At 40.5% G+C, this 23995-nt stretch overlaps 1 protein-coding gene across 10 annotated transcripts in view; it reads left to right on the top strand.

Moving 5' to 3' along the window:
• UNC79 (unc-79 subunit of NALCN channel complex) overlaps window positions 1-23995 on the top strand; it is a 240667-nt gene that overhangs the window by 190311 nt on the left and 26361 nt on the right. For 9 of the 10 annotated variants that reach the window (XM_081830011.1, XM_081830016.1, XM_081830010.1 and 6 more), the window contains 4 exons: window positions 2185-2253; window positions 5212-5322; window positions 15615-15719; window positions 23910-23987. In XM_081830011.1, the coding sequence (XP_081686137.1) occupies window positions 2185-2253; window positions 5212-5322; window positions 15615-15719; window positions 23910-23987 (363 nt within the window). The remainder of the gene's footprint in view (window positions 1-2184; window positions 2254-5211; window positions 5323-15614; window positions 15720-23909; window positions 23988-23995) is intronic. The other variant, XM_081830012.1, reaches the window with a different exon arrangement.

Raw genomic sequence — 23995 nt, 5'->3', positions numbered from 1 at the left:
TTTTTTTTTTTTTTTAAAGATTTTATTTATTTATTTGAGACAGAATGAGAGACAGAGAGCATGAGAGGGAGGAGGGTCAGAGGGAGAAGCAGACTCCCTGCTGAGCAGGGAGCCCGATGCGGGACTCAATCCCGGGACTCCAGGATCATGACCTGAGCCGAAGGCAGTCGCTTAACCAACTGAGCCACTCAGGCGCCCGGCAGCACTGTTTCTGAAATGAGTCTTACATGTACGAAAAATGTTTTATAAAGACGAACCACCCCTGATAATGCCCTTTTTCAAATTAGCAGATTTGGAATATATGACCCCAAAATGAGGTCTGTAAGGATAATTCAGGGACCCTTAGCTTGGTGTACTCTGTTTTCTTGGAGTTTAAAGTTCCCACAAGAAGCGGGAATACTGAGATCTTTACCATCTCTCACATCCCATGATCCTGTCTGCTCACAAATCTGGAGTCGCTGAATAAATCCAAACAAAACAAAGAGGTTTAGCATTGTACTTGGAAACCATGTATGTATATAGATACTGTACATGCACATGTAGGAAATCAAGTGATACATTTTAACATGGCCCCATAAAACCTCCCCATTCAGGGCTATTCATTGCTTAATGCCATACACTTGAAGAGAAGGGGTGGCTCAGGCATGGCAAATTCAAATGCTTGTAAATGGATGCTAGAAGCAAAATATTTAACCAGTTGGAACTCTTGCTACCTGCAAACAACTGGTAAGCCTAAATTGTGATCATCAGCCCTGCCCATAGGGACCCTGACTGTAAGGTTAATGAGTGATTTAAGATAATAGAGAGGACAGAGACCCTTGAGAAATGGACAGCACCACTCCCTTCTAACGACTCCAGCTGCTACAGCACACTGGCCAATTGTGTGGGAATGCAGGCCTACTAGTGTTGGTCTTCCCGTGGTTTTGAAGATGATACTTCCTGATTTTTAAAACGCCATGGGGACCTGACGAACAACCAGTCTCAGCCCCTGGTTTAAAGTAATGTAAATGTCACATGAACTCCGGTGGGTATTGAGCAGATTAAATAGACCAGTAGTTCGCTTAGAAGGTACCTGTAAAACGCTTTCAGAATTTATTTAAGAACTTGCCCTGCTAGATCAGGTCTGGGCACTGCCTCTGATCATCTTCTGCTTTGTTTTTACTATCTGGGGAAAACATTAAACCGTTGAAAAACCTTCTGTAGTTTGTTCTCATCAGTTTAGAGAATTGGCTCTCAGACTTCAGGGTGGATCAGTGTTCCTGCGGGACTTGCTAAAAGCAGATTTTTGGACCTGATACTGAGAGTTTCTGATTCATTGGAGGTACAGCCTGAGGATTTGCATTCTGACAGATTTCTAAGTAATTCAAGGTGCCGGTTCAGGGGTTCTGCTTGGAGGACCACTGGCTTAATTTGTTATCTTCAAACGTTAGTATGGTACACAGCTGCAGGGATTGAACTATAACCTACTATTGTGATATGTTTACAATGTTAAATAATGTTGCTTATTTTTGTTGTAACATCCCCCCCCAACCAGTAAACTCAATTTAAAAAGTACATTTGATGTAGAATCTTGCCAAAATACAACTCTAACAGATTTGGGAGGCATACATTTTTTCTTGTAGAAATTTTACTGCTTTTTTGCAGGTGTTTGTCATGTCTTTCAGTAGCAAAGGCAGGGCATATGAAACTGGTTCTTATTTGGACTAATAAGCCTAATGGTTTTAAATAGATCTGAGTAGTTTTGTTTTGTTTTTTTCCCAACATGGCCTTTGACAAATTAGTGTACCTCTTTAGAGTTGAACACATTTGATAATCTACCTCCCCATCTATCTGTCAGTCTGTCCATTCATCCATCTTTCCATCATCCATCCATCCATCCATCATCCATGCATCCATCCATTCAATTCTTTATCCAACTCTCTGTCTGATTTAATTTTAAGAATATATCTGAGAAATAGTTTAGGAGGTATGTTTAACTATTTAGTTGTTTAATATTATTTAATAGTTTAAGTTTTTTAAACCTGAGAATGATTTTTTTCAACATGAATATATGGCATAGAAAACTAAGGAGGCAGCTATATTTGAGATTTTTCCCCCCCAAAATAAATGCTTATAAAAAATACATGAAGCAAAAGATATATTAAGAAGGGTACTGACTTTTATTTTTTTCATATTTGTTCGCAGTGTTCTTTAGATTCCAGTTTGAGAATTATGATTTGCCTCTTGAAGATACCCTCTACCAATGCCACAAGGGTATGTATTGTATGTTCCAGAAAAACAACCCATTGGTTATTTGGTTATTTTGTAATCTAAAAAGACAGGCATGTAGTAATACTGAAGAAATAGTTAATTGTGTACTGAATGTTTCACTTTCAAACATGGTGAAAGTTTCTAGTATGAAGAGTTCTAATACGTCACAAAATCGTTTTTTACAATTGGCCCTCTTTGTCCTGGGCATGGCCACCACCAGTCCGTCCTCTACACTATGATCTAGGTGATCCTTCCAAACACAGACCTTACTGCCCTGGTTCCTTACTTAAACATCTTTGATCACCTCTCATTTCTTTTAGGAGAGTGTCCAAATTCCTTAATGTGGCATACAAGAAGGTACTTCATTAATTTGCCAGCCTACCTTTCTAATTTCAGCTTTGGCTACTTGTCCCATCCCCCATGCCTCCTGCCTACTTCCAGAATCATCGTCATTATCATCGAAACAACAACCGCTGTTTGTTGAGCACTTACCATATGGCAGGCATTATGCTAACTGCTTTATGTTTATAATCTTATTTAATTTCATACTTCCTTGCCTTGGCTTCGGCCATTTCCTCTGCCTGAAATGCTTTATGCTCTTGTTGGTGAGGTGAACTCCTTCTCATTCTTCAAGATGAGAATCTGAATCCCATTTAAATTAAAAAAGTGAATTGGAATTCTCTGTAGCAACTTTCTTCTATATCAGATCCCACAATACTTGATAGAGCTCTCTGTAGTAGCACTTAAATTGTATGAAAGTCTCCCCAGTGAGACTGTGAGCTTCCTGAAGTCCAGCACTGTGTCTCATTCACCTTTGTATTCCTGGGCTGCATTATATACACTGATGCAATAGTTTGTATAGCAGTGGCTTATAACTACTAGTTAAATACCAAGAAGCCACATACCCGGTAACTTTATACCTTGACTGTGCTTTCATAAACTAATAGTTTATGCAGGAAAGTTGCAAAGAGATCATTTGGTCGAATCTGATCATTTAAAGCTAAGGAAATAGGCTCAGAGAGATTAATTGTCTTGGCCAAGGTTACATAGCTGGTTAGTGGAAGGTTTAAGACTTGAACCTAGATCCTTTGATTCCAAGTTCCTTGATTTTTCTGTTGTGCCTTATTGCCCCATCTGTGTGCTGCTTTGCTGGGTAAAAGAACAAGTTTCTATATAGGTTTGAATTCAGGTTCCTTTTTTTGATGAATAAAGATGCATTATGTATCAACTGGAGCTATAGTCCTGTCACCATTCATCCATCATCAGTATTTCAAGTCAACAACGTTTATATAGAGCAAAGAATACTGAATCAGCAGTACTATTTCAAAGGGTTCCTTTAAGATTTTCTATATGGAAAGCACTACACAGGTTTCTGTGGGGAATAGAAACAAAGGACAGAATTCTTATCCTCAGGCGCAACTAACATGTAACGGATTTATTTTTGTATCAATAAGGAAAAAGGATCTCAAAAATTTTCATATCCTTTGAATCATTCCTTTTCTGGGATCTCTTCTAAAGAAGAAAATGAAAATGTAAATTTCACACAAAACATTTATTGGGATGTTATAATAAAATGTGACATTTTGGCCATTAAAATGGATGATTATGAAGAATTAAATAGCATTGGAAATTTCTTATGTTATTGTGTTAACAAAATGAAATTAACAAAATGTAGGATTGTGTATGTGTAAGATTTCAACCAAGTAAACTGGAGTGCAGCAGGCAGGGAGATATGTAAAATGTTATCACGAGGTGGTGGGATGATGGACTTTTATTTCCTCATCTGTACTTTCCTGCAGATCCTACCTTTGCACATTGAGCATGTTTGCTTTTATAATCCAGACCATTAGGACTATGGAGGATGAGAAGTAGTGGAAATCATGGTGTGGAAATCTTTTGGAGCCCAGTTAGAATTCTGTCTTCCCTAAAGAGCAGTTCTCTGCCTCTGGAAAACTGCCCTGGAATTTGGATTTGAATTCCATTCAATAGCTGTATGGCCTTAGGCAAGCTCCTTGCCTACTTAAGCCTCAGCTGCAGAATAGGGACACCAAGAGCTCCAGAGTTCTGAAGCAGGTCACAGCAGTGACCTAGGGCTCACTGCTGCCAAGCCCTTTACCTACATTACCTCCCCAATTTCTCACAGCAACACGAATGAGGTGGAGGCCCTGATTATCCCTATTTTACCTCCAGAGAGGTTAAATCATTTATTCCAGGTCACAGAGTGCTGGAGTTTTATAAATAATTGTGTGAGATTCTATAGCTTGTGTCATTAACTATTATAACATACTGTCTCTCCAGGATTGTTATAAGAAGTTTCAACAAGATAAACTATATAAAAGCACCCAACTCTGCCTGATACTTAGTAGGTCCTCAATAAATGTTCTAAATGACTTCAGAGAGCAGATGGATCTAAAACTGACCCTTTATGGGTGGGATTCAGATGGAGAAACCAGAACTGTGCCTTCCTGATAAACACTGGCAGGAAGCTGGGTGGTGATGAGTTTTTATCTAAGCTAATAGTGCTTTGTACTTACATGCAGGGTGGTTTGTGCTATTTAAGTGAGATGTCAGGTTTCAAAGGAGCTGGATGGATGAGCCCATAGATGCCTACAGATTCTGAGAAAGAGAATGGAAAATCCTCATCCAAACCTCATAGAGCCTTGATTGCTGGGAGTGGACATGAGGATAGGATCGGAGTTGATAAGGTTTATAAATGATGCCACTTGGAAAAATGGATTTTTTTTGGAGCAATAAGATGATTAAATCATGCTCTTTAAGGCACTGATTGAAGGTCCAGTTCTGTTCTCGTTAGACCAACAGAGTTGCTCTAGTAGCCACCTGGCACCAGATTTTAAATAAAGGAAGGATCCCATTAGTTAAAGTATCAGAAGACTTTAAGACTTTTTCTTTTTTAATGAAAGAATCAGCAATTGATTTTATTTGGTCCCAATCTCATTGCAGAGTCTGTTGGAGCCATTTTCAAAACTGCTCAGCTTTGTAATTCAGAACGCCGTCTTTACTCTGGCCTACCTGGTGGAGGTGTGTGGTCTGTGTTACCGAGCTTTCACAAAGGTAAGTTTGCCTCCGTGTTTGTTCCCAGGACACTGAAAACTGGCAGGAACATTCTTTCTAACCAGTGTCGATGCTTGTTAGGTTAGTTGCTTCAGTATAGTTAAACATGAGCAGTTCTACTGAGGTCAAATAAGTATCACTGGAAGGAAACACTTTATGCAAAAATACATATATATAAACTGTATCTTAAACATTCACATTTGGAGAAATGAGGGTCATATGGTTTAGAAGAGAAGAGATATTGTAAATGAAATGAGCCAGTGGTCTAAATGACCTCGTAAGGTCCTTTTCAAGTTCACCATCCCTTGATTAGTGGGCAAGCCATCACAGCATGTCATTTTTATACCCAAAGTAGAAAAATATCAGCTTGTCATTTGTAAAATCCCGTAGAGTGCTCCTTAATTCTCATCACTTGTCTGTCTCCCCAGTTCTGGGTTCTTGGCCTCTGAGATTGTAATCTCATCTTTTGTCATCTTGCCTTCAAAATGGTTTCTGTATTGCATTATGTTTAGTCTCCCCTGGCCCACTACCGAGGAAGTGGAAAAATACTGCTTGCCCAGGGCACACAGCAGCCTCGTTGGAGCTGGGGGACGCTATTTTAACGGAAAGGCAGGGCCAACTGGGAGCGTCTCTGTCCTTAAGAACAATGTGCAATGTTAACTCTTCCAATTTCCAAATGTTCCAAGTTTATTTTCGATGGGGTCTGTTTCTGTTGTTCCTTCTTGAACATTCAGAATATTCCTTTATTCATGTTGTCCATTTCTATAAGCCTTTTATTCTCCCCATTAAAAAAAATTAATTTTATATCAAGGCTTTCATTCTATTTAAAATACTCTTGTCTTTTTTCTTACCATCTTGTGTCCATTCTACCATGTTAAATGTTCCATGATAATCTTCTCTTTAGTCTTTCTGATTATAAACTACTACTCTGCCTGGAACAATATGTTTTCTAACTATCCAAATAATCAGCATTTTTTTCTTCTTTCAAATCCTTCCTGAAAAATAACTTACTCCTTTTTTTTTTTTTTGGTCACTTAAAACAATAGATCCTCTGGTACGGCACAGTACCAGAGACAATGAAAAGAAGTCATTTTATTTTTTAATTTTCTTTATGCTTGGTGTGTTTAAATTATACATTTTTTAAGAGGAAGAACCATAATGAGTTTGTGCTTTCAGTGCTGTACACTATAGAGATTGATTACAGAGGACCTTCCATTATGTTGAAATCAGGATATTCCTAGTTTTGAACATTCATTATACATTAATGCCCTCCTAACCAGTTGTCACTTTAGTGTCCTCCCACTTCTATTGTCATGTACCCATTCCCAGGTGTCCAACTCAAAATGACTATTTCTTGTAGAAAGCTTCAGTCTTAGGGTGTTCCCACTTTCTTCATGGGTAATGGGAAGCTTTTGGAAATAGTTTAAGAAAGAGTGCTGGCTTATTGAACCTTCTCCCTTATTTAATCAAGAGAAAAGGCATGGAAAGGTAAGGGCTTTGGAGACTTCTCTTCCTGGCAATCTGGCAGTCTAGATACTTGAAAATTGTCCCACTTAAAACAATAGAAGTGCTGGACAAAATGTAATGAACATGATTTTAAATGTTTAGGTAATTTTGTAAAAATGAAAGGGGCAAAATTGGAGAAGAAATTGAGAACCAGAGTGGTAAACATATAAGCTGATATTGTTGTAGCAGTCCTGAGGTAGGGGAGTTACTTGTCTTAGGAGCTTTGTGGCTTGAGTTTTGTTTTTTAGATTTACATATATCTAATTTTATTTTATTTTATTTATTTATTTTTAGTTGATGTATAGTCAACATACAGTGTTACGTTAATTTCAGGTGTACACTGCATTGATTCAACAATTCTATAGATTACTTAATGCTCACCACAATAAATATATCTGTCATCATACAACATTATTACAGTATTATTGACTATATTCCCAATGCTGTACTTTTCATCTCCATGAATTATTTATTTTTATAACTGGAAGTTTGTATCTTTTAATCCCCTTTATCTGTTTCATGTATCCCCTCACCCTTTCCCCCTCTGGCAACCACCAGTTTGTTCTCTATGTTTAAGAGTCTGTTTTTTGATTGTTTTCTTTTTCAGATTCCACATATAAGTGAAATTATGTGCACTTTCTTTCTCTGTCTGACATATTTCACTTAGCCTAATACTCTATAGGTCTATCTGTGTTGTCTCAAATGGCAAGAGTTCATTCTTTTTCATGGCTAAGTAATATTCCTGTGTGTGTGTATACACACACATCTTCTTTATCCGCTCATCTATCAGTGGACACTTGCCTAGTGTAGATAATACTGCAGTAACTATAAGGGTATATATATCTTTTTTTGAATTAATGTTTTCATTTTCTTTGGGTAAATACCCAATAGTGGAATTACTGGATCATATGGTATTTATGTTTTTAATTTTTAGAGGAAGCTCCATACTCTTTTCCACAGTGGCTGTACCAATTATCATTAGTGACTTGTGTTTTAAATCCCACACAGAGAAGGTCTTGGGACTGTTTCAGGCTTGGAGTTGGCTCTGAATCATCCCCAGCAGAAAGTCAGAACCATTGAAAGCGTATACATTTAGTAAAAGGGTGATTTGGAAAGAATATATTCTTATGTAGAGGTGAAAAAGAATGGGATCTGAGCCTAGGAACTGAGAAAGAGTTATAGTTTCCCTTGAGAATTAGTAAACATGAGCCTATCTTTGAACATATTTGGAGTGTGAATTTAAAATACCTACATGCTCTGTGAGTCCCCAGAATGAAAAGTCAAGTAACATTGATACAGAGCAGGTAATAGCATTGGAGTGTTTGGTAGAAGTAAGCTCAAGATCAATCCTCAAACCTCTCTGGATGGGTAGGACTTCAGTCTAGGCCCAATAGAATTTCCAGAATTACAATCCTGATGAACATGGGTTTACAAACTAAAATTACAAAGCATGGAAAGAAAGAATCCACCATGAGGTAGAGCAGCAGAGTCCAAAAGCAGCAAGATTATTCCCCATAAGAATTTCCAGTATTAGGGGTGCCTGGGTGGCTCAGTCGTTAAGCATCTGCCTTCAGCTCAGGTCATGATCCCAGGGTCCTGGGATCGAGCCCCACATCAGGCTCCCTTCTCCCTGCTTTTGTTCCCTCTCTCACTGTGTCTCTCTCTGTGAAATAAATAAATAAAATCTTAAAAAAAAAAAAGAATTTCCAATATTAGAACTATGTGATAAAGGCTATAAAAACAACCTTTAAATGACAAGCATATGAAAGATGAAGGAAAACCTGAGAAGAGATCTAGTCACTTTAAAAAGAAAGGAAAAAAGAACAGGTAGGTGAGAACAAAGCAGAAATTCTACAGATGAAATAGGCATAAGGAACTGAGTGGACGGGTTAAACAGCAAATAAGACATAGCCAAAGAGGGAGTTGGTGAAATGGGAAGAGGATCAGAAGAACTTGCACGGTATACAGCAAAGAGATGGAGATGAAGAATAGAAAGAGAAGATCGAACATCTACCTAGTAAGTGTTTCGGAGAGGGAAAATAGACTTTTTAAAAATTGTAGAATTGCTGAAAGCCGTAATTGCTCTTATTCGGGAAGCACAGTGATCCCTAAGAGTATTACAAATAAACTAATGTTTTACCTGCTCACGTCACAGTCTGCGTGACTAGGTACAGCTTGACAGAATAGCCAAGACAAATGAAACATTTTAAGAGCAACCAAGAGAAAAGACATTCTACAGATAGACTGACAACAAACTTTTCAACAGCACAGTGGAAGCTAGAAGATAATGGAAAAAAATGTCTTTAAAATTATAAGAAAAAAATAACTGTTTACCTGGAATTCTCTACCAGCTAAGCTCTGATTTAAGAACGATGGCTAGGGGCGCCTGGGTGACTCAGTCGGTAAAAGCATCTGCCTTCAGCTCAGGTCATGATCCTGGGGTCCTGGGATCGAGCCCCGCATCGGGCTCCCTGCTCGGCGGAGAGTCTGCCCCTCTCCCTGTTCCTGTTCTCTCTCTCTCTACTTCTCTCTCTCAAATAAATAAAAAATCTTAAAAAAAATGAGTGATGGCTAAATAAATCAACTATTAGGAAAATAAGAAATTTTCTAATATATTCTCAACTGAAACAAGTACTAAAAGATATATTACAATAAGAACAAAACTGAAGGGCGCCTGGGTGGCTCAGTCGGTTAAGCGACTGCCTTTGGCTCAGGTCATGATCCTGGAGTCCCGGGATCGAGTCCCGCATCGGGCTCCCTGCTCGGCAGGGAGTCTGCTTCTCCCTCTGACCCTCCTCCCTCTCATGCTCTCTCTATCTCATTCTCTCTGTCTCAAATAAATAAATAAAATCTTTAAAAAAAAAAAAAAAACTGAACCAAGAAGGAGTGAAATATATGAAGGACTGATGCTCTAAGAAATTGGTCAAGTAGAGAACTCTAAGTGATCATTGACAGTATAAAGCAGTAATAATTAAAATAATGACTGGATGGATACACAAACAAGATGATGCTAAAATACTGAATAACTGCAAGATGAGAGGAGTATGTGTAGTTGGGGTTTAGAGTTTTAACTCTAAACATTCAACATATTATATAAATCTTGAAAAAAAATGAATCCAATATTCTAATAATCATAATATAAGGAATTTTTGGATTTTTAAAAAAGATTTATTTATTTTAGAGAGAGGGAGAGGCAGGGGGAGAGGGGCAGAGGGAGAGAGAGAGTCTTAAGCAGATCCCAAGCTGAGCACAGAGCCCGTCTCAGGGCTCAATCTCAAGACACTGAGATCACAGCCTGACTGAAACCAAGAGTCAGAGGCTTAACCGACTGAGCCATCCAGACGGCCCAGGAATTTTTGGATTTGATTTTTAAAATCCAGCTATGTGTTATTTATAAGAGATATATCTAAAACACATCTAAAGACACTGTTGAAAGTGTGAAAGAAAAATAGTTTTAAAATATACCAGGAAATACTAATTAAAATAAAGCTGAAACCAGTAAATGGAATTTAAGTTAAAGCATATTATTATAAAAAAGGTTGCCCTGTATTGATAAAAGGAACAATTCACTAGGAAAATGTGACAGTTCTAAAACTTGTGCAGTTAATAATACAGCCTTAATACATGTAAACCAAAAATGAATAGAATTACAAAGAGAAGTTGCCAAATTCATACTCATAATGGGAGATTTTGACACATCTTTTTCAGTAATTAATAGATTAAGCAGATAAAAAATGAATAAGACTTACTAGATTTGAACAATATAATGAGCAAATTGAATCCAATAGACATATAAAGAATCTTGAATCCACCAATTTGAGAATGTATTTTAGAAAAAGCAGGGGCACCTGGGTGGCTTAGTCGTTAAGCATCTGCCTTCCGCTCAGGTCCCTCTCTCACTATGTCTCTCTCTGTCAAATAAATAAATAAAATCTTAAAAAAAAAGAAAAAAAAGAAAAAGCATATACATAACATTTGTAAACATAGGACAGGTAATAGACCACAAATAAAGACTTTTATTTTAATTTTAATTTATTTTATTTTACTTTATTTTATTTTATTTTTTTAAGTAGGCTCCACAGCAAGTGTGGAGCCCAACACGGGACTTAAACTCATGATCCTGAGATCAAGACCTGAGCTGAAATCAAGAGTCGGACTCTCAACCAACTGAGCCACCCAGGCACCCCAGTCTACAAATAAATTCTTAACACACACTGGGGAATCTGTTTCAAAGAGACCAAGTTCTTTAATCACAATGCAGTTAAACTATAAATCAGTAACAAAATCATAACCACATATAGGTGTTCAAGGGTGACCTAAAGAAGGCTCCACATCTAGGGGGACGCCACTTACATCTTAGACATACTACATTTTATGTGACTATTGAGGCAGGTGTAGAGATTTGGGGCCTCCTGGTTAAGTCCTAGAACAGCTGGGATAGGTACCCTGTACATAAAGCCACACCAGCTCAAAGGGCCTTAAACACACGGGGAACAGCACATGTGCACACATTCCTGGCACACACACGTGTAGGCAGCTAGGCCCTGTCCCAGCTACCACCCCGGGGACTGTCCCCTCTTGTCAGATGTCTAAGTCCTGGCTCCCTGCCAGATTCTGACTCTGACCCGGTCCCTTTACAGGGGTGGGCTGTGTGTAGAATGTGTACCTGTATGGTGCCGAGGGTGTGTGTGAGTGAGTGACAGGGCGTACACACACATGCAGCCAGACCTACTGAGTGCAGGGCCCTGGAAATGCATGCCATTTCTCAGGTTTGCAGGTATGTGTTAATATGTATGGATGTATCCTTTTTCAAATTCATACAAAGGTACTAATGGATTAATGGTGTCTGGGACCTGCTATATTTGGAAATTTGAAATATACTTTTAAATGATTCATACATCAAAGGAGATAAGAGAATTTGGAAAAATATTTATAACTACACAAATATGAAAATACTACATTCTAAAATTTGAGATCTATAGCCACAGAGATATTTAGAAGAAAATGTATAGTCTTAAATACTTCTGTTGGAAAAAAAGAGAAATGAAATGAGCTAACAAGTCAAGTTGAAATAAGCATAACAGTAACTATAAGATGATTTAAAAGAAGGAAATAATAAAGATAAGAGCAACAATTAATGAAATGGAAAACATAGCTACAGTGGAGGATCAGTACAACCAGAAGGGGGGGCTCTTGGGTTAGACTAATAAAATAGATAAAACTTTGGCAAGACTGATCAAGGGAAGCAGAGAAAAGGCCCAGATAAAGAATATCAGCAATGAAAAAGAGAATGTAACTCTAGACATATTAGAGATTTTGAAAGGAACAACTCTATGCTAGTAAATCTGAAATCTTGGACAATAGGGACAGTTTTCTAGAAAAATGTAACATACGACAACCAGGAAAAAAAGATGGCTAGGCCTAAATGATTAAAAAAATGGAATCACTAATGAGTAACTGTTCCAGTTTTAAAGACGACTTCCATTAAACACTGAAGGAACAGAGTGAGCTCTACTTTGTGCAAACTAATAGAGACTCGAAAGAAGGGAGAGCTTCCAACATCTTTTATGAGGCCAGTAGAATCTTGATCCCAACCAGACAAGGGCAGTGGGAGAAAGGAAAATTACAGGCCAATTCTACTCCAAAGGTATAAATATTCAGGATGAATAATAGCAAATTAATGTGTTAAAAAAATAAAGCCTCATGGCCCAGTGAGGATTTGCTTGAAATATAAGAATGGTTAAATATTAGAACATGGATTTATGTCACCATTTTACCAGGATAAAGGTGAAAAATGTGTATCATTATCTCAGATACAAAAGAAGCATTCTATATAACTCAGCATCCATTTGTGATAACTCTTGTAAAACTAGGGATAGCAGGGAACTTACTTAGCTTGTTATAGGGTGCCTACCGGAAACCTCTGGGAAACGTTATACTTACTGGTGAAATGCCAATGTGGTCCCTTCAAAATACTAAGTAAGACAAGAATGCCCATTATCACTGCTTCTGTTCATTATGGTCCAGGTGTAGGTCCTCCTCAATTTAGTAAGATAGGAAGAAGAAATCAAATGTATAAGGATTGGAAAGGAAAAATAAAACTCTCACTTTCCATAGGTGGTGTAATTACAAATGAACTGAAGAAATGTAGACATCTTTTTATAACTGTTGTGAGAGAGCTCAGCAAGGATGCTGGTTACAAATGAATACCCAGGAATCTTCCACCTTTAATATTTGGCTAAAATGATTACAAAATACACTTTAAATGTATTTAAAAATGTCATTTATTGTGTCAACAAAGAATAAATCTAACAGAAATGTGCAAGAACTTTATGGAGATAACCAGAAAGTTTTATTCGACAACATTAAATAAATGGAGACAGATCTCATGTTCATGGATGAGGATCCAGCATAATAAAGACAGTTAATTCTCACAAAATAACCTATAAATTTAGTATAATTTTAATAAAAATTTTAGACTTCTCTCCTGATAATAATGGGCTAGATCATTTGAACCTATCTTCCCACTTAAAAAGTTAAAAAAGAAGCGAACAGAATATTTTCTGAAAACTTCAGTGCATCAAAATGCTAACCAGATATAGATGAATCACCAGGCTAAGATCTGGGAGAGCACAGAAGGGCAGAGATGTGACTGAGAGGCTGAGTTGCAATTCTGGAAGATCCAGGAAGGGAACAAGAGTCAGAATCCAGGACTTTCAGTAGCAGGGACTCGGTCTGATTCTGCACAGGACCACAAAGTAAAGATAACCCAGAGATGAAATCGTCCCCACACCAATTGAGCTCAGTGTCACACCCTCTGGTGGCCCAAGATAAGATATTACAAGGCTTGTGTGTTTATTTATTTATTTATTTTTAAAGATTTTATTTATTTATTTGAGAGAGAGAGAGAGAGTGAGAGACAGAGAGCATGAGCGGGAGGAGGATCAGAGGGAGAAGCAGACTCCCCGCTGAGCAGCGAGCCCGATGCGGGACTCGATCCCCGGGACTCCAGGATCATGACCTGAGCCGAAGGCAGTCGCTTAACCAACTGAGCCACTCAGGCGCCCAAGGCTTGTGTGTTTATTAAGGTAACCCTGGACCAGGCTAGTGCTTCCAGGAACCTGGCAAAAAGCAGAGAGCTCTTTGGATGAAGAGAACATTTCAAGCCTCGAATGATTTCTAGAAATAATTATTTATTTATTTATTTATTTATTATTCTTTTAAAGATTTTATTTATTCATTTGACAGAGATAGATACAGTGAGAGAGGGAACACAAGCAGGGGGAGTGGGAGAGGGAGAAGCAGGCTTCCCGCAGAGCTAGGAGCCCGATGCGGGGCTTGATCCCAGGACCCCGGGATCATGACCTGAGCCGAAGGCAGACGCTTAACGACTGAGCCACCCAGGCGCCCCTAGAAATAATTTTTTAATAAAACTTTAAGCACGCAAAGATCATTGGACACACAAGAGGGCAGTATACCATGAGTAAAAATGAGGAGAAAGAAAAGAAAGTAGATCCGGTTACTTGGTTATGATCAGGAAAGGGCACAGAGCAGGCTTCTGAGGTGCTTGCAATGTGCTTGCTCTTTGACCTTGGCGTTCAGACGATACGAGTCCATTTTATCTGCACATTTGTGTCTTACGTACTTTTCTGCATGTGTGTTGTAGTTGGCAATAAAAAAAAAACTTACAAAATTGAAAATGATCCCATGTTCTATTAACAGGAGAATAGATCAATGAATTCCAGTGTGTTCATATAATAAAATATAATTAAGCCATTTAGTTAAAAGAACTAGAGCTACATGTATCAATAGGGACTAATTTCAAAAATAAAATGTAGTGAGAAATTAAAAGTTGCAGAAAGAGATGCACAGTATGATACTGTAATAGAAAGTTACAAAGACATGCAAAAATAATATTATACCTTGTAACAAAGGCATGCATATGTAGTAAAAACATAAGCACCAGGTTCAAAATAGTGGCTACTTCAAGGAAGGTAGAAAGAAAAGAGAGCAACCATATAGGTGGTTGCAACTGTTTCTGTGATTTTTTTTTTTTTTTTGAGATAGCAAGCACATGAGTTGTGGGGGGAGGGGCAGAAGGAGAGAGAGGAAGAGAATCTTAAGCAGGCTCCAAAGTGTGGAGCCTGATGTGGGGCTTGATCTCACAACCCTGAGATCATGACCTGAGTGGAAACCAAGAGTCAGACGCTTAGCCAACTGAGCCACCCAGGCACCCCTCTGGGATGTTTTATTTATTGTGAAAAATGTTAAATCAACATGTTGCGATTTGACAAAGATGGGGGGTAGTACATAATATACTCCATCTCTCTATTTTTCTGCGTGCTTAAGCAGCACATTTGAAAAGTGGGTTCTTTAGAGAGGATACGAGACCCTGAAAATAGCTATATATATTTTTCTCTAAATAAATCATTTTCTTTTGGAAATAATGCTTTTCGATTTAATTTCTGCATTTCTTGGAACTTATCATTTCCTGTGAACAAGAACCCAATCCAGTGGTTTCAGTATTTAAGAGATATCCTATCTTTTTCTTATCCGTTGAATGATGTGTTCTCGGTGCTTCTATAAACTCATTACGCACACAAAAATGCCCTTTAAAGTTTTTTCTTTTTCGTTTGAGTTTTATTTCTTAAGGACAGGTCATTATGCATTTTCAAATACTGGTTTTCATTTCCAACCTGTGAATCTTTTGGAAGCTCTTTTGACATAGATCTGTTCTAACCGAGTTTTTAGACATAGCTTACCTTCTTCTCTTTTGTTCTGTTTAGGAGCGGGATAAATTCTACTTGTCTCGTAGTGTTGTTCTGGAGCTCCTGCAGGCCCTGAAGCTCAAATCCCCTTTACCAGATACAAACCTCCTCCTGCTTGTCCAGGTGGGCTTCTGTGTTGTTTGTAATACTTACCACAAGATCCACCATGTTTGGAAAAATTAAGAAAGGTGTGGAGCATATGCACAAATCGAATAACTCCTCCCGGAAATGAGAACTAATCTATCTTATATGAGCCATGACTGAAGTAATATTACGCCCTTGGCACTTCCACTGGCTAAGAAAGACAGAAAGGGAGCATTTATTTTGTTCCTACAGTGCAACTAGTGCTGTGAGGGGCCAAAGAAGAAGGGGACACTAATTTCTGCCCTCAAGAAATTTACACCTGGTTAGGTCAGAGGGCAACTCATGAATGGCTACCGGAGCTGGTAGGGGACTGATAAAGCCACAGATGGGGGACTAGGCTGAGGTCTGGTTGCAGAGTCATGTCCATATGGATGGGTCGCCACATCTCCATGAAGCAGAATTGAAGGTGAGGGTGGGCCCGACCACAGACAATCAAGTGGCAGGACGTACGGAGTCCAGCCAGGGTGGCAGGTGGAGGTGAAAAGCACCAGCACCCATAGGAGCCCCGAGGCAGAAGGGCTTGAATGCATACAAAGAAGGTTCTGGAGAACTTACCGAGTTAATGCTTTTGGCTGTAGGGTTGCTGATGAGGGGCTGAAGCCCTCCATCCCTGGCATCCTTAGCTCAGCATCTTAGACAAGTGTGCAAGTTTTTATCACACATGATAGGCTCTGATTAGTGCTGTGAGAGAGAACTATATAAACAAAGTCCTGGTGGGGAGTTAAGAGCAGGAGGCATCCCATCTCATATAATGTGAAACCAGGGAAGACTTCATGAAAGAGGTGGCATTTGAGCTAGGCCACCAAGAACTGGTGGGTGTCTTTTATGAGGTTGGGGTTCAGCACCAGGGGCTGACTGGCTTCAAGCAATGGGGGGAGGCTTTAACAGGAAGGTGGAATACATTTAGGGATAATGACCTGAGGATGAAGTTGAGAAAAGCAGGCTGGTACGCTAGAGAAGTTAGCAGGGGATCAGGTAGACTGGGACCCCACCTCATACTCCAAGGCTAGACTTAAAGACGTGGCCATGCACTACGCCTGGGACCAGGGTATCATTCAGACTGCCTTTGTGCAAAGTGCTCAGGAAACGAGTCACAGCTGTTTTATTTCTTCCTGATGAGCATGAAGATCAATCTCAGAGTCTGGGCCTACAAGGTTGAGGTTAAATGACCAGGGGACAATGGGAGCTTGATATCAAAGAACTAGACAAGTGTCCTTGAATCTTAGGTACCTGGGGTGCCATTGGGAGAGATGAGGGAGAAGGAAAGGTCATAAGCATGGTGTGCCAAGCAGCATGCTGGGTACTTTAATCCTCCCCTCACTTACTCCTTACAACCATGGGAGGTATTAGTTCTGTGTCGCAGGTGAGAGACTGGGGCTCAGGGGGGTTCAGTGACTTGCCCAAGACCACACAGCTGACATAAGTGGTGTCCGCATCCACCAGGGTCTATTCAGTGTGGAGCACAGCCTCGTCAGGCTCCTGGCCCCTCTCACCTTGACAGCTCCTAGCTGTTTGTACTGCCTTCCCCTCTCTCCACACAAATGCAGGCTTCTGGCCTCTGGCTGACTAAAGGAATTTTGCTCAAACTCTGCTTTTTATCAGATTACTCCCTACACTGAAAACCTGCACTGACCTGAGCTATGAGGTCTTCCATCAGCTGGCGCCGTTGACTATTGACAAATAGCCTCATTGACTATTCAGTAGTATCTCCCACTACAAATATTTACCAACCACCTGTGTCAGGCTAGGTTCTGGGGATATGGCGGTATAAAAGACATAAACCCTATCCCAATAATGTGCTAACCACTCTACCGGAAGTGTGCACGGTATGGAAAGTGCTAGAGCAGAGGGGGTGGCCGGCTCAGCCTGGAAGATGGAGGAAGGCTCAGTAAGTCAGTCGGAGCCCTGAACCTGGCCCAGGTGCTGGAGAAATGATTAAGCCATGGCCCCTTCCTCCCGGGAGTTTACAATCCAGTGGGCGAAGTTGACATGTAAGCAGACATTTCCAACACAGGGTGATGGGTACAGTTGCAGAGGTGTGCACTGAGTAAGGAAGTGATGTGGAAGAGGGACTGTGTGGGCATTGAGGTATGTGCAGAAGTTCAGTTTCCCTGGGAGACGAGGAGGAACAACAGCTGTCCCTTAGCATTTAATATCTACTACTGGTCTCCCTCCTCCCCCACCACAGACTCCTAATCCCTAGAACCAGAATCGAACGTTTCTCAAAGGCATGAGATTTAGTGAGAAGTTGGTGTGCTCTCAGTGAGCCCTGGTCTGGCTTTCCAGGGCACCCTGAAGCCCTCTGAGAGCACTGATCGCTGGCCAATGCCAGCAATGAATGTCGGGCATAATGTAGCAAAACAAAACGGCTCGCATTGTACCAGGACGCTAGACAACCTAAGAGGAAGACGGAAGACAAATCACAGCCAGGAAGTACCCATGTTCCTAAGGAGGGGCTGACTTTGAAGCTCTTCCGGGGGATTGCCCCTGGCCAGCCCCTCCTGCTTCAGCTGCAGCAGCTTCACTGCTTTTGAGTTCAAGCACCTTGGACACAAACTGACCATAAGGGTGAAAGGGATCCACACTAGTTTGGAGAAGAGGGCAGGTGGACTGGGCTTAGGGGGAAAGGCCCATGAGGGATTTAAGCTAGCAGGCTGACAGTGAATGGGAGTCACTGGCTTCTTACCAACCACCTGTGTTGGGCTAGGTTTCTGGGGATATGGCGGTATAAAAGACATAAACCCTATCCCAATAACGTGCTAACCGCTCTACTGGAAGTGTGCACAGTATGGAAAGTGCTAGAGCAGAGGGGGTGGCCGGCTCAGGTGGTGGATAGTGTTCCAGATGGGCACCTGCAAACAGCCTAGGTTTCCAGCCCTAATAGTGCTTTCCTGCTCCCCTCGGAGAACGTTCCCTTCATTGCCCTCAGTCTTGAGCAGAGCTGATCCGTCTGGCTGATCTTCTTGGGGTCTAGCACCCCATGCCGTGACTGCTGCTGGGGGCTGGTTTTCTGTGAAGTACGTTAGTCAACCCTAATAAGCACTTGTCACAAGACAGCAAAAGAACACTGACAGTTCAAATTGCCCATTGCTTAAGGAAACCATGAAAACAGTGATTAGTGCATCACAACTAGGTGAATAAATAACAAAAACAAATTAGCTTTAGGAATAAAGAAGCCCCAAAGAGTAGATTGCTCTGAATGTGTTTTTCGGATTCTCATATACCATTTCAAATAAATACCATCTTCATCTTTTTAGAACAAGTATGTATTTGTCATGGAATCATTAAATGTTAAGAATCAAGTTGTAAAATTATTTAACTTGGAGAGGTATTTCAGAGACACTTTGGGGTCATGCCCATGAGAAACGACTTTATGAATAATGTTTCAATCTTCCCGATGAAAAAATGTTAAACAGTACACCATTTTGAAGTAATACATTTTTGTTCTATATACTCTTAGAATAAACCATTTTCATTACTGAGAGAAATAAAAGTTAAGCACACTTGAAAAAACAGAGGTAGTTTCCTTATCTGCCCAGTGGTTCCTCCTTAGGCAAGGAGAGAGGTCCTCCATGGGGCCCCTCATGGGCTGAGGGAGAAGCATCTTTTGTCTCTATGAATAGGACATCTTTCTGTAGGTTCTCCCAGTTCCTTTATTTCTTGCCCTTGACTGCAGGGTTCCTGCAGGTGTTCTCTGGACGATGGTGGAGGTGATAGCCTGTTGTCTGGTAGCTTCTCTTAGACCAGAGAATCTAGTCTGGAGTCTGAGAGAAGCTTTCATCCTTACTGAAGGAATATCAGTTCCTGGCACCTGGAAGACCAGGCTCACGGTACGGACAGATAATCTGTCTGGGGCCAACAGTGACTTCCTCTACAGATATCAGCAACCATCATCTGATGGCTGTGGGAGTGGTTTTGTTTAACTGAAAATGCAACTTGGAAACAGAAAGGAAAGCATGCATTGGAATGAAAAACTCCCCCAGGGATCCATCCTGAATGACCCCTGACTGCATTAGTGACAGAGTCAGTTGCTCAGGCCTTGGGTTTTCCTTTCATTCTTTCCTCCCACAGGGACCACTAGGGTATTTCCATTATTGTTTCTCTAATCATGGACTGGGTAGATGAGTTCACAGACGTGGAGCCTTTAACATTCTTCTCATAGATAGATGATATCTTTGTTGTTTACCACGTACTCTGCCCTTAAAGAACAATGGAACATTTACCCAAGGGATGTGGGGCCACCCAAGTTTTAAATGGTTCAAGGTAGAGTATGTACCAGTTGGTTTTTTAATTCTTAGAAATTCCTTCTGGAGGCCCGGTATCATGGGAAATCTCCCACCTGTTCACTGTGTCGTCTAGCCATGGCTCCTAGTACTTATTTTGACTTGTGTATCAGGTCAGGAGTCCTTAGATGTGCAAGTGGATTCTTTTTTTTTTTTTTTTTAAAGATTTTATTTATTTATTTGGCAGAGAGAGATACAGCGAGAGAGGGAACACAAGCAGGGGGAGTGGGAGAGGGAGAAACAGGCCTCCTGCGGAGCAGGGAGCCCGATGTGGGGCTCAGTCCCAGGACCCTGGGATCATGACCTGAGCCGAAGGCAGATGCTTAACGACTGAGCCACCCAGGCGCCCTGCAAGTGGATTCTTTACTTTTTCAAGAAAAGAGGCTCGGAGATAGGAAAGAATTTGCCAAATTGAAAAAGATATGTGTGTTCTTCAGAATCTAGATCGTCGACCAGCAGGGCATAGTTCTTCAGAACTTTGGACAGATGCCCTATCTTGTTTTCGTTCAGACCCGTGGACATTTTTGCTTTCACCAGCAACCTCTTCTTTTCCGCTGGTCGGCTGTAGATAGCTTATGTGTAATAGGTTATTATAAGTGTTCTCTCGCTGGGATTAAAGCAGAGTCTTCATAATAGAGTGGTAACTCATTAAAAGCCTCTGTAAAGGCTATATAAGCCCAAATCAAAAAGCATTTCCTCAACTCCTATTATGTGTCAAGAGTAGACATTCTGCTAATTTGCACGTGGCTCTCCCACTGTGTGGGATATACCTGCACAGTCTAGCGTGAGAAACTGTGTGGGTGAAACATTCGCTTTTAAAGATAGGTTCGTGGTGGGCTGGAGGACAAAGACATGCGGAGGGATGGCTGTTGTCTTTAAGTCACGGATTACTATTGACGTGGAGTTATTATTATTAGTTGAGTTACTAATAATCTGATCACTCTCTGGGTGAGAGGTGGAGATATTATTTTGAGTCTCATTTTGATAATGAATTTAACAATGACACATAATAGATGTCGTGTTTCTTTTGTGTTCTTTTGTGTTCGTGCGGGAGTGCATGTTTCATTAGGCATATTTCTGTCTCAAAGTGTGGAATTCTTCCCTCTGTGAAAAACATCTTTTCCCTCTCTGGTTTTAGTTATATCTTTATATTGTGAACAATTCTGTACAATCCGAATGGGGTATTGCAGTTCATGGTTGGCAGCTGTGTAAAAAAACAGAAGCGTTTATTAAGGTTTTAGTTGTACATATTATGTGAAAATTACACTGGATTTATTTATTTTTATTTTTTAAAAAACATTTTTAAAATTTTATGTAAACTCCACACCACACATGGGGCTTGAACTCACAATCCCGAGATCAAGAGTTGCATGCTCTACTGACTGAGCCAGCCGGGCGCCCCCAAAATTACACTGGGTTTAAATGCATTGATAAAAAACAAATGGTAGATGGGTGATTTTTGATTAATTTTGACTTCTAAGAGTTACTGCAAAACAGACATTTTAACTTGACCTCCCATTGAGGACGTGATATGACTGACTATCTACTTCCATGATGCTACTCGTTCAGCTTTGCTGAATATGGGAGGCGAGAAGGGCTTCTTCTGAAGGGAGATAGAGACATTGAAGTTTTGCTTCTCCACTGATCTTCTCTTGCTCTCAAGGGCACAGCCAGGCCATGGAAGCACACATTAGGGGGCCATAGGCCTGAAACCACCGCAGAGCATCCTCTCTGTCTGAGCTTCCCTTCCCTCACACTTGTATGTACTTCTGTCCTCCCCTGGGCTTTTGGCTCTCATTTCTGCTGTAAAGAAATTAATTAAAATGTTGGTATCCTGACAGAGGTTTTGAAACTCAGTTCTAAGTAGTTTGTCTTAGATTGCAGACTCAGATAGCTTTTGAAAATACATTTTATGGGGCGCCTGGGTGGCTCAGTTGGTTAAGCGACTGCCTTCGGCTCAGGTCATGATCCTGGAGTCCCGGGATCGAGTCCCACATCGGGCTCCCTGCTCGGCGGGGAGCCTGCTTCTCCCTCTGACCCTCCCCCCTCTCATGTGCTCTCTCTCTCTCTCATTCTGTCTCAAATAAATAAATAAAAAAAAATCTTCAAAAAAAAAATACACTTTATGGGAGAACATGCAGTATCTGCTAGGAGGTTGGAACTGTTTCTTCTTTTGACCATGTACTTCCATCCAATATTTTACTTTTTTACTGAGAGGTTCTGGCCAAAGTTTTAGGCTTTCCTTTTAAAAAAAAAAAAAAAAAATCCTGATTTATTTCCTTTTACTTATATTAGGAATAAGTCCAAGTGGTAAGCATTCCTGAATAAAATAATGGAAAATTTTAAGTGTTCCCTGGATGTTACTAACTGGTACTTTCTTTGCCAGAGTCAGAGTTCATGGCCAAAGAGATTCTTCAGCTTTCTGTAACTATATTTGAGGCAAATGGAGATGATTGTGTGTGAATGAGGAGTGGAGATACGCATCTACTCCTGCCATGTGGCTGTCAGAGACAGCTGTGCTCGCTCTCCTCTGGCCCCCAGCTCAGTTCTGTGACGAAATACTCCTCCTGGAGGACTGCGCTTGAAGACCAGCTCTTGAACAAGGCCTTGAACAAGAAGGCTCAGGGTGCCTCAGAAGGTCTTTGGCCAAAATCTCTGCATTGTTAGCCAAAACCCGCTACCTATTAATGCTCTGATTCTGAGCCCTGATTAGCCTGACAGTATGCTGGTTTCTGTTTTTTATCAGACCCCCTTGAGCTTTTCTCTATGACCCGAGCCTGTATTACTTCTCCCCAGTTTGCCAGGGACCTAACCTGCCTCGCAGGACCCATCATCTTGACCTACCTAACTTTTCTTCCAGTGTGAGAGTGGAATGGGTAGGAAGAACTGTCAGTGTCAAAGCTTTTCTTCCAGAGCCACTGAACTATGCGTAACAGCAGCTTTGGATCCCAGAGTTGTTGGGGCCACTGGCCAGAGACCAGGCAAGGGAAATTAAGCGGGACTTAATCGTTCATAGCAAACTCTGCAGACTTCATGTTTAACTTTTTTTCCTGAGACCATTAATACACAGTTGGGTATTGGATTAAGTGGGAAACACCTATAAACATCTGTAATGAAGCAAATTAAATCGTAACCTGGCACATCCATCCCCATCATGATCTTGTCATAATTGATTCATTGATTCATTTCACATGGTTTTGCTGAGCCCCTCCATGATGTCAAGCAGGAAGCTAGTTCTGCGGGGCAGGTGAATGGAGTCTGTGCCCCTGGAGAGCTCGTAGGGGGTTGCAACACAGACTCCTAGGTCACTGCAGTCTAGTGTCGTGACTGTTACAGGGGAAGTGTGTGAAAAGTACCGTGAGGCAAGGACAGGGGTGAGGGTCATTATCAGCACAGAGGATGGGTGTGGGTGACGTGAGAGAGGCAAGACCAGCAACTGAGGGGCCTCGGATGGGAAGAAACAGGTAGAATACTCACAATGAGGTTGATTGTTTTTCTGTCTTCATTTTAAATGTGTGATATAATGATGAAGTCTGGAAAAAATCTATGTGAATTCAGGAACTGTCAAGAAGTACTAAAGAATAAATAGAGTAACTTCAGAATAAATCTGATAGTGTTGACGTCTTTCCTTTCTCCCTTGATTGAATGCACCATTCCAGTGCCTCTTAGCTGTCTGGGTAAAGTAAGAATCTGTGTGTTAATCTCAGTACCACTCGACTGAATTTCTGATAGGCACAAACTGTCATGTTTAGCAAACCCCATATATCCAGGGCAGATTGTCATGAGAGTAAACACTAACGAATTTAAACTGAGTTAATAAAACTATAAATAACTAATTATTGTCTAAGTGCTCTTAAAAGTAATTATGCTTTCAATTTCTTATTAGTTTATTTGTGCAGATGCTGGAACCAAACTAGCTGAGTCAACAATCCTGAGCAAGCAGATGATTGCCTCCGTACCTGGAGTAAGTCC

This window comes from Leptonychotes weddellii, chromosome 9 (assembly GCF_054177405.1).
Source record: "Leptonychotes weddellii isolate Sample4059 chromosome 9, ASM5417740v2, whole genome shotgun sequence".
Taxonomy (NCBI): Eukaryota; Metazoa; Chordata; class Mammalia; order Carnivora; family Phocidae; genus Leptonychotes; species Leptonychotes weddellii.
The sequence above is the reverse complement of the archived record's forward strand: the minus strand, read 5'-3'. Positions and strand labels throughout refer to the sequence as shown.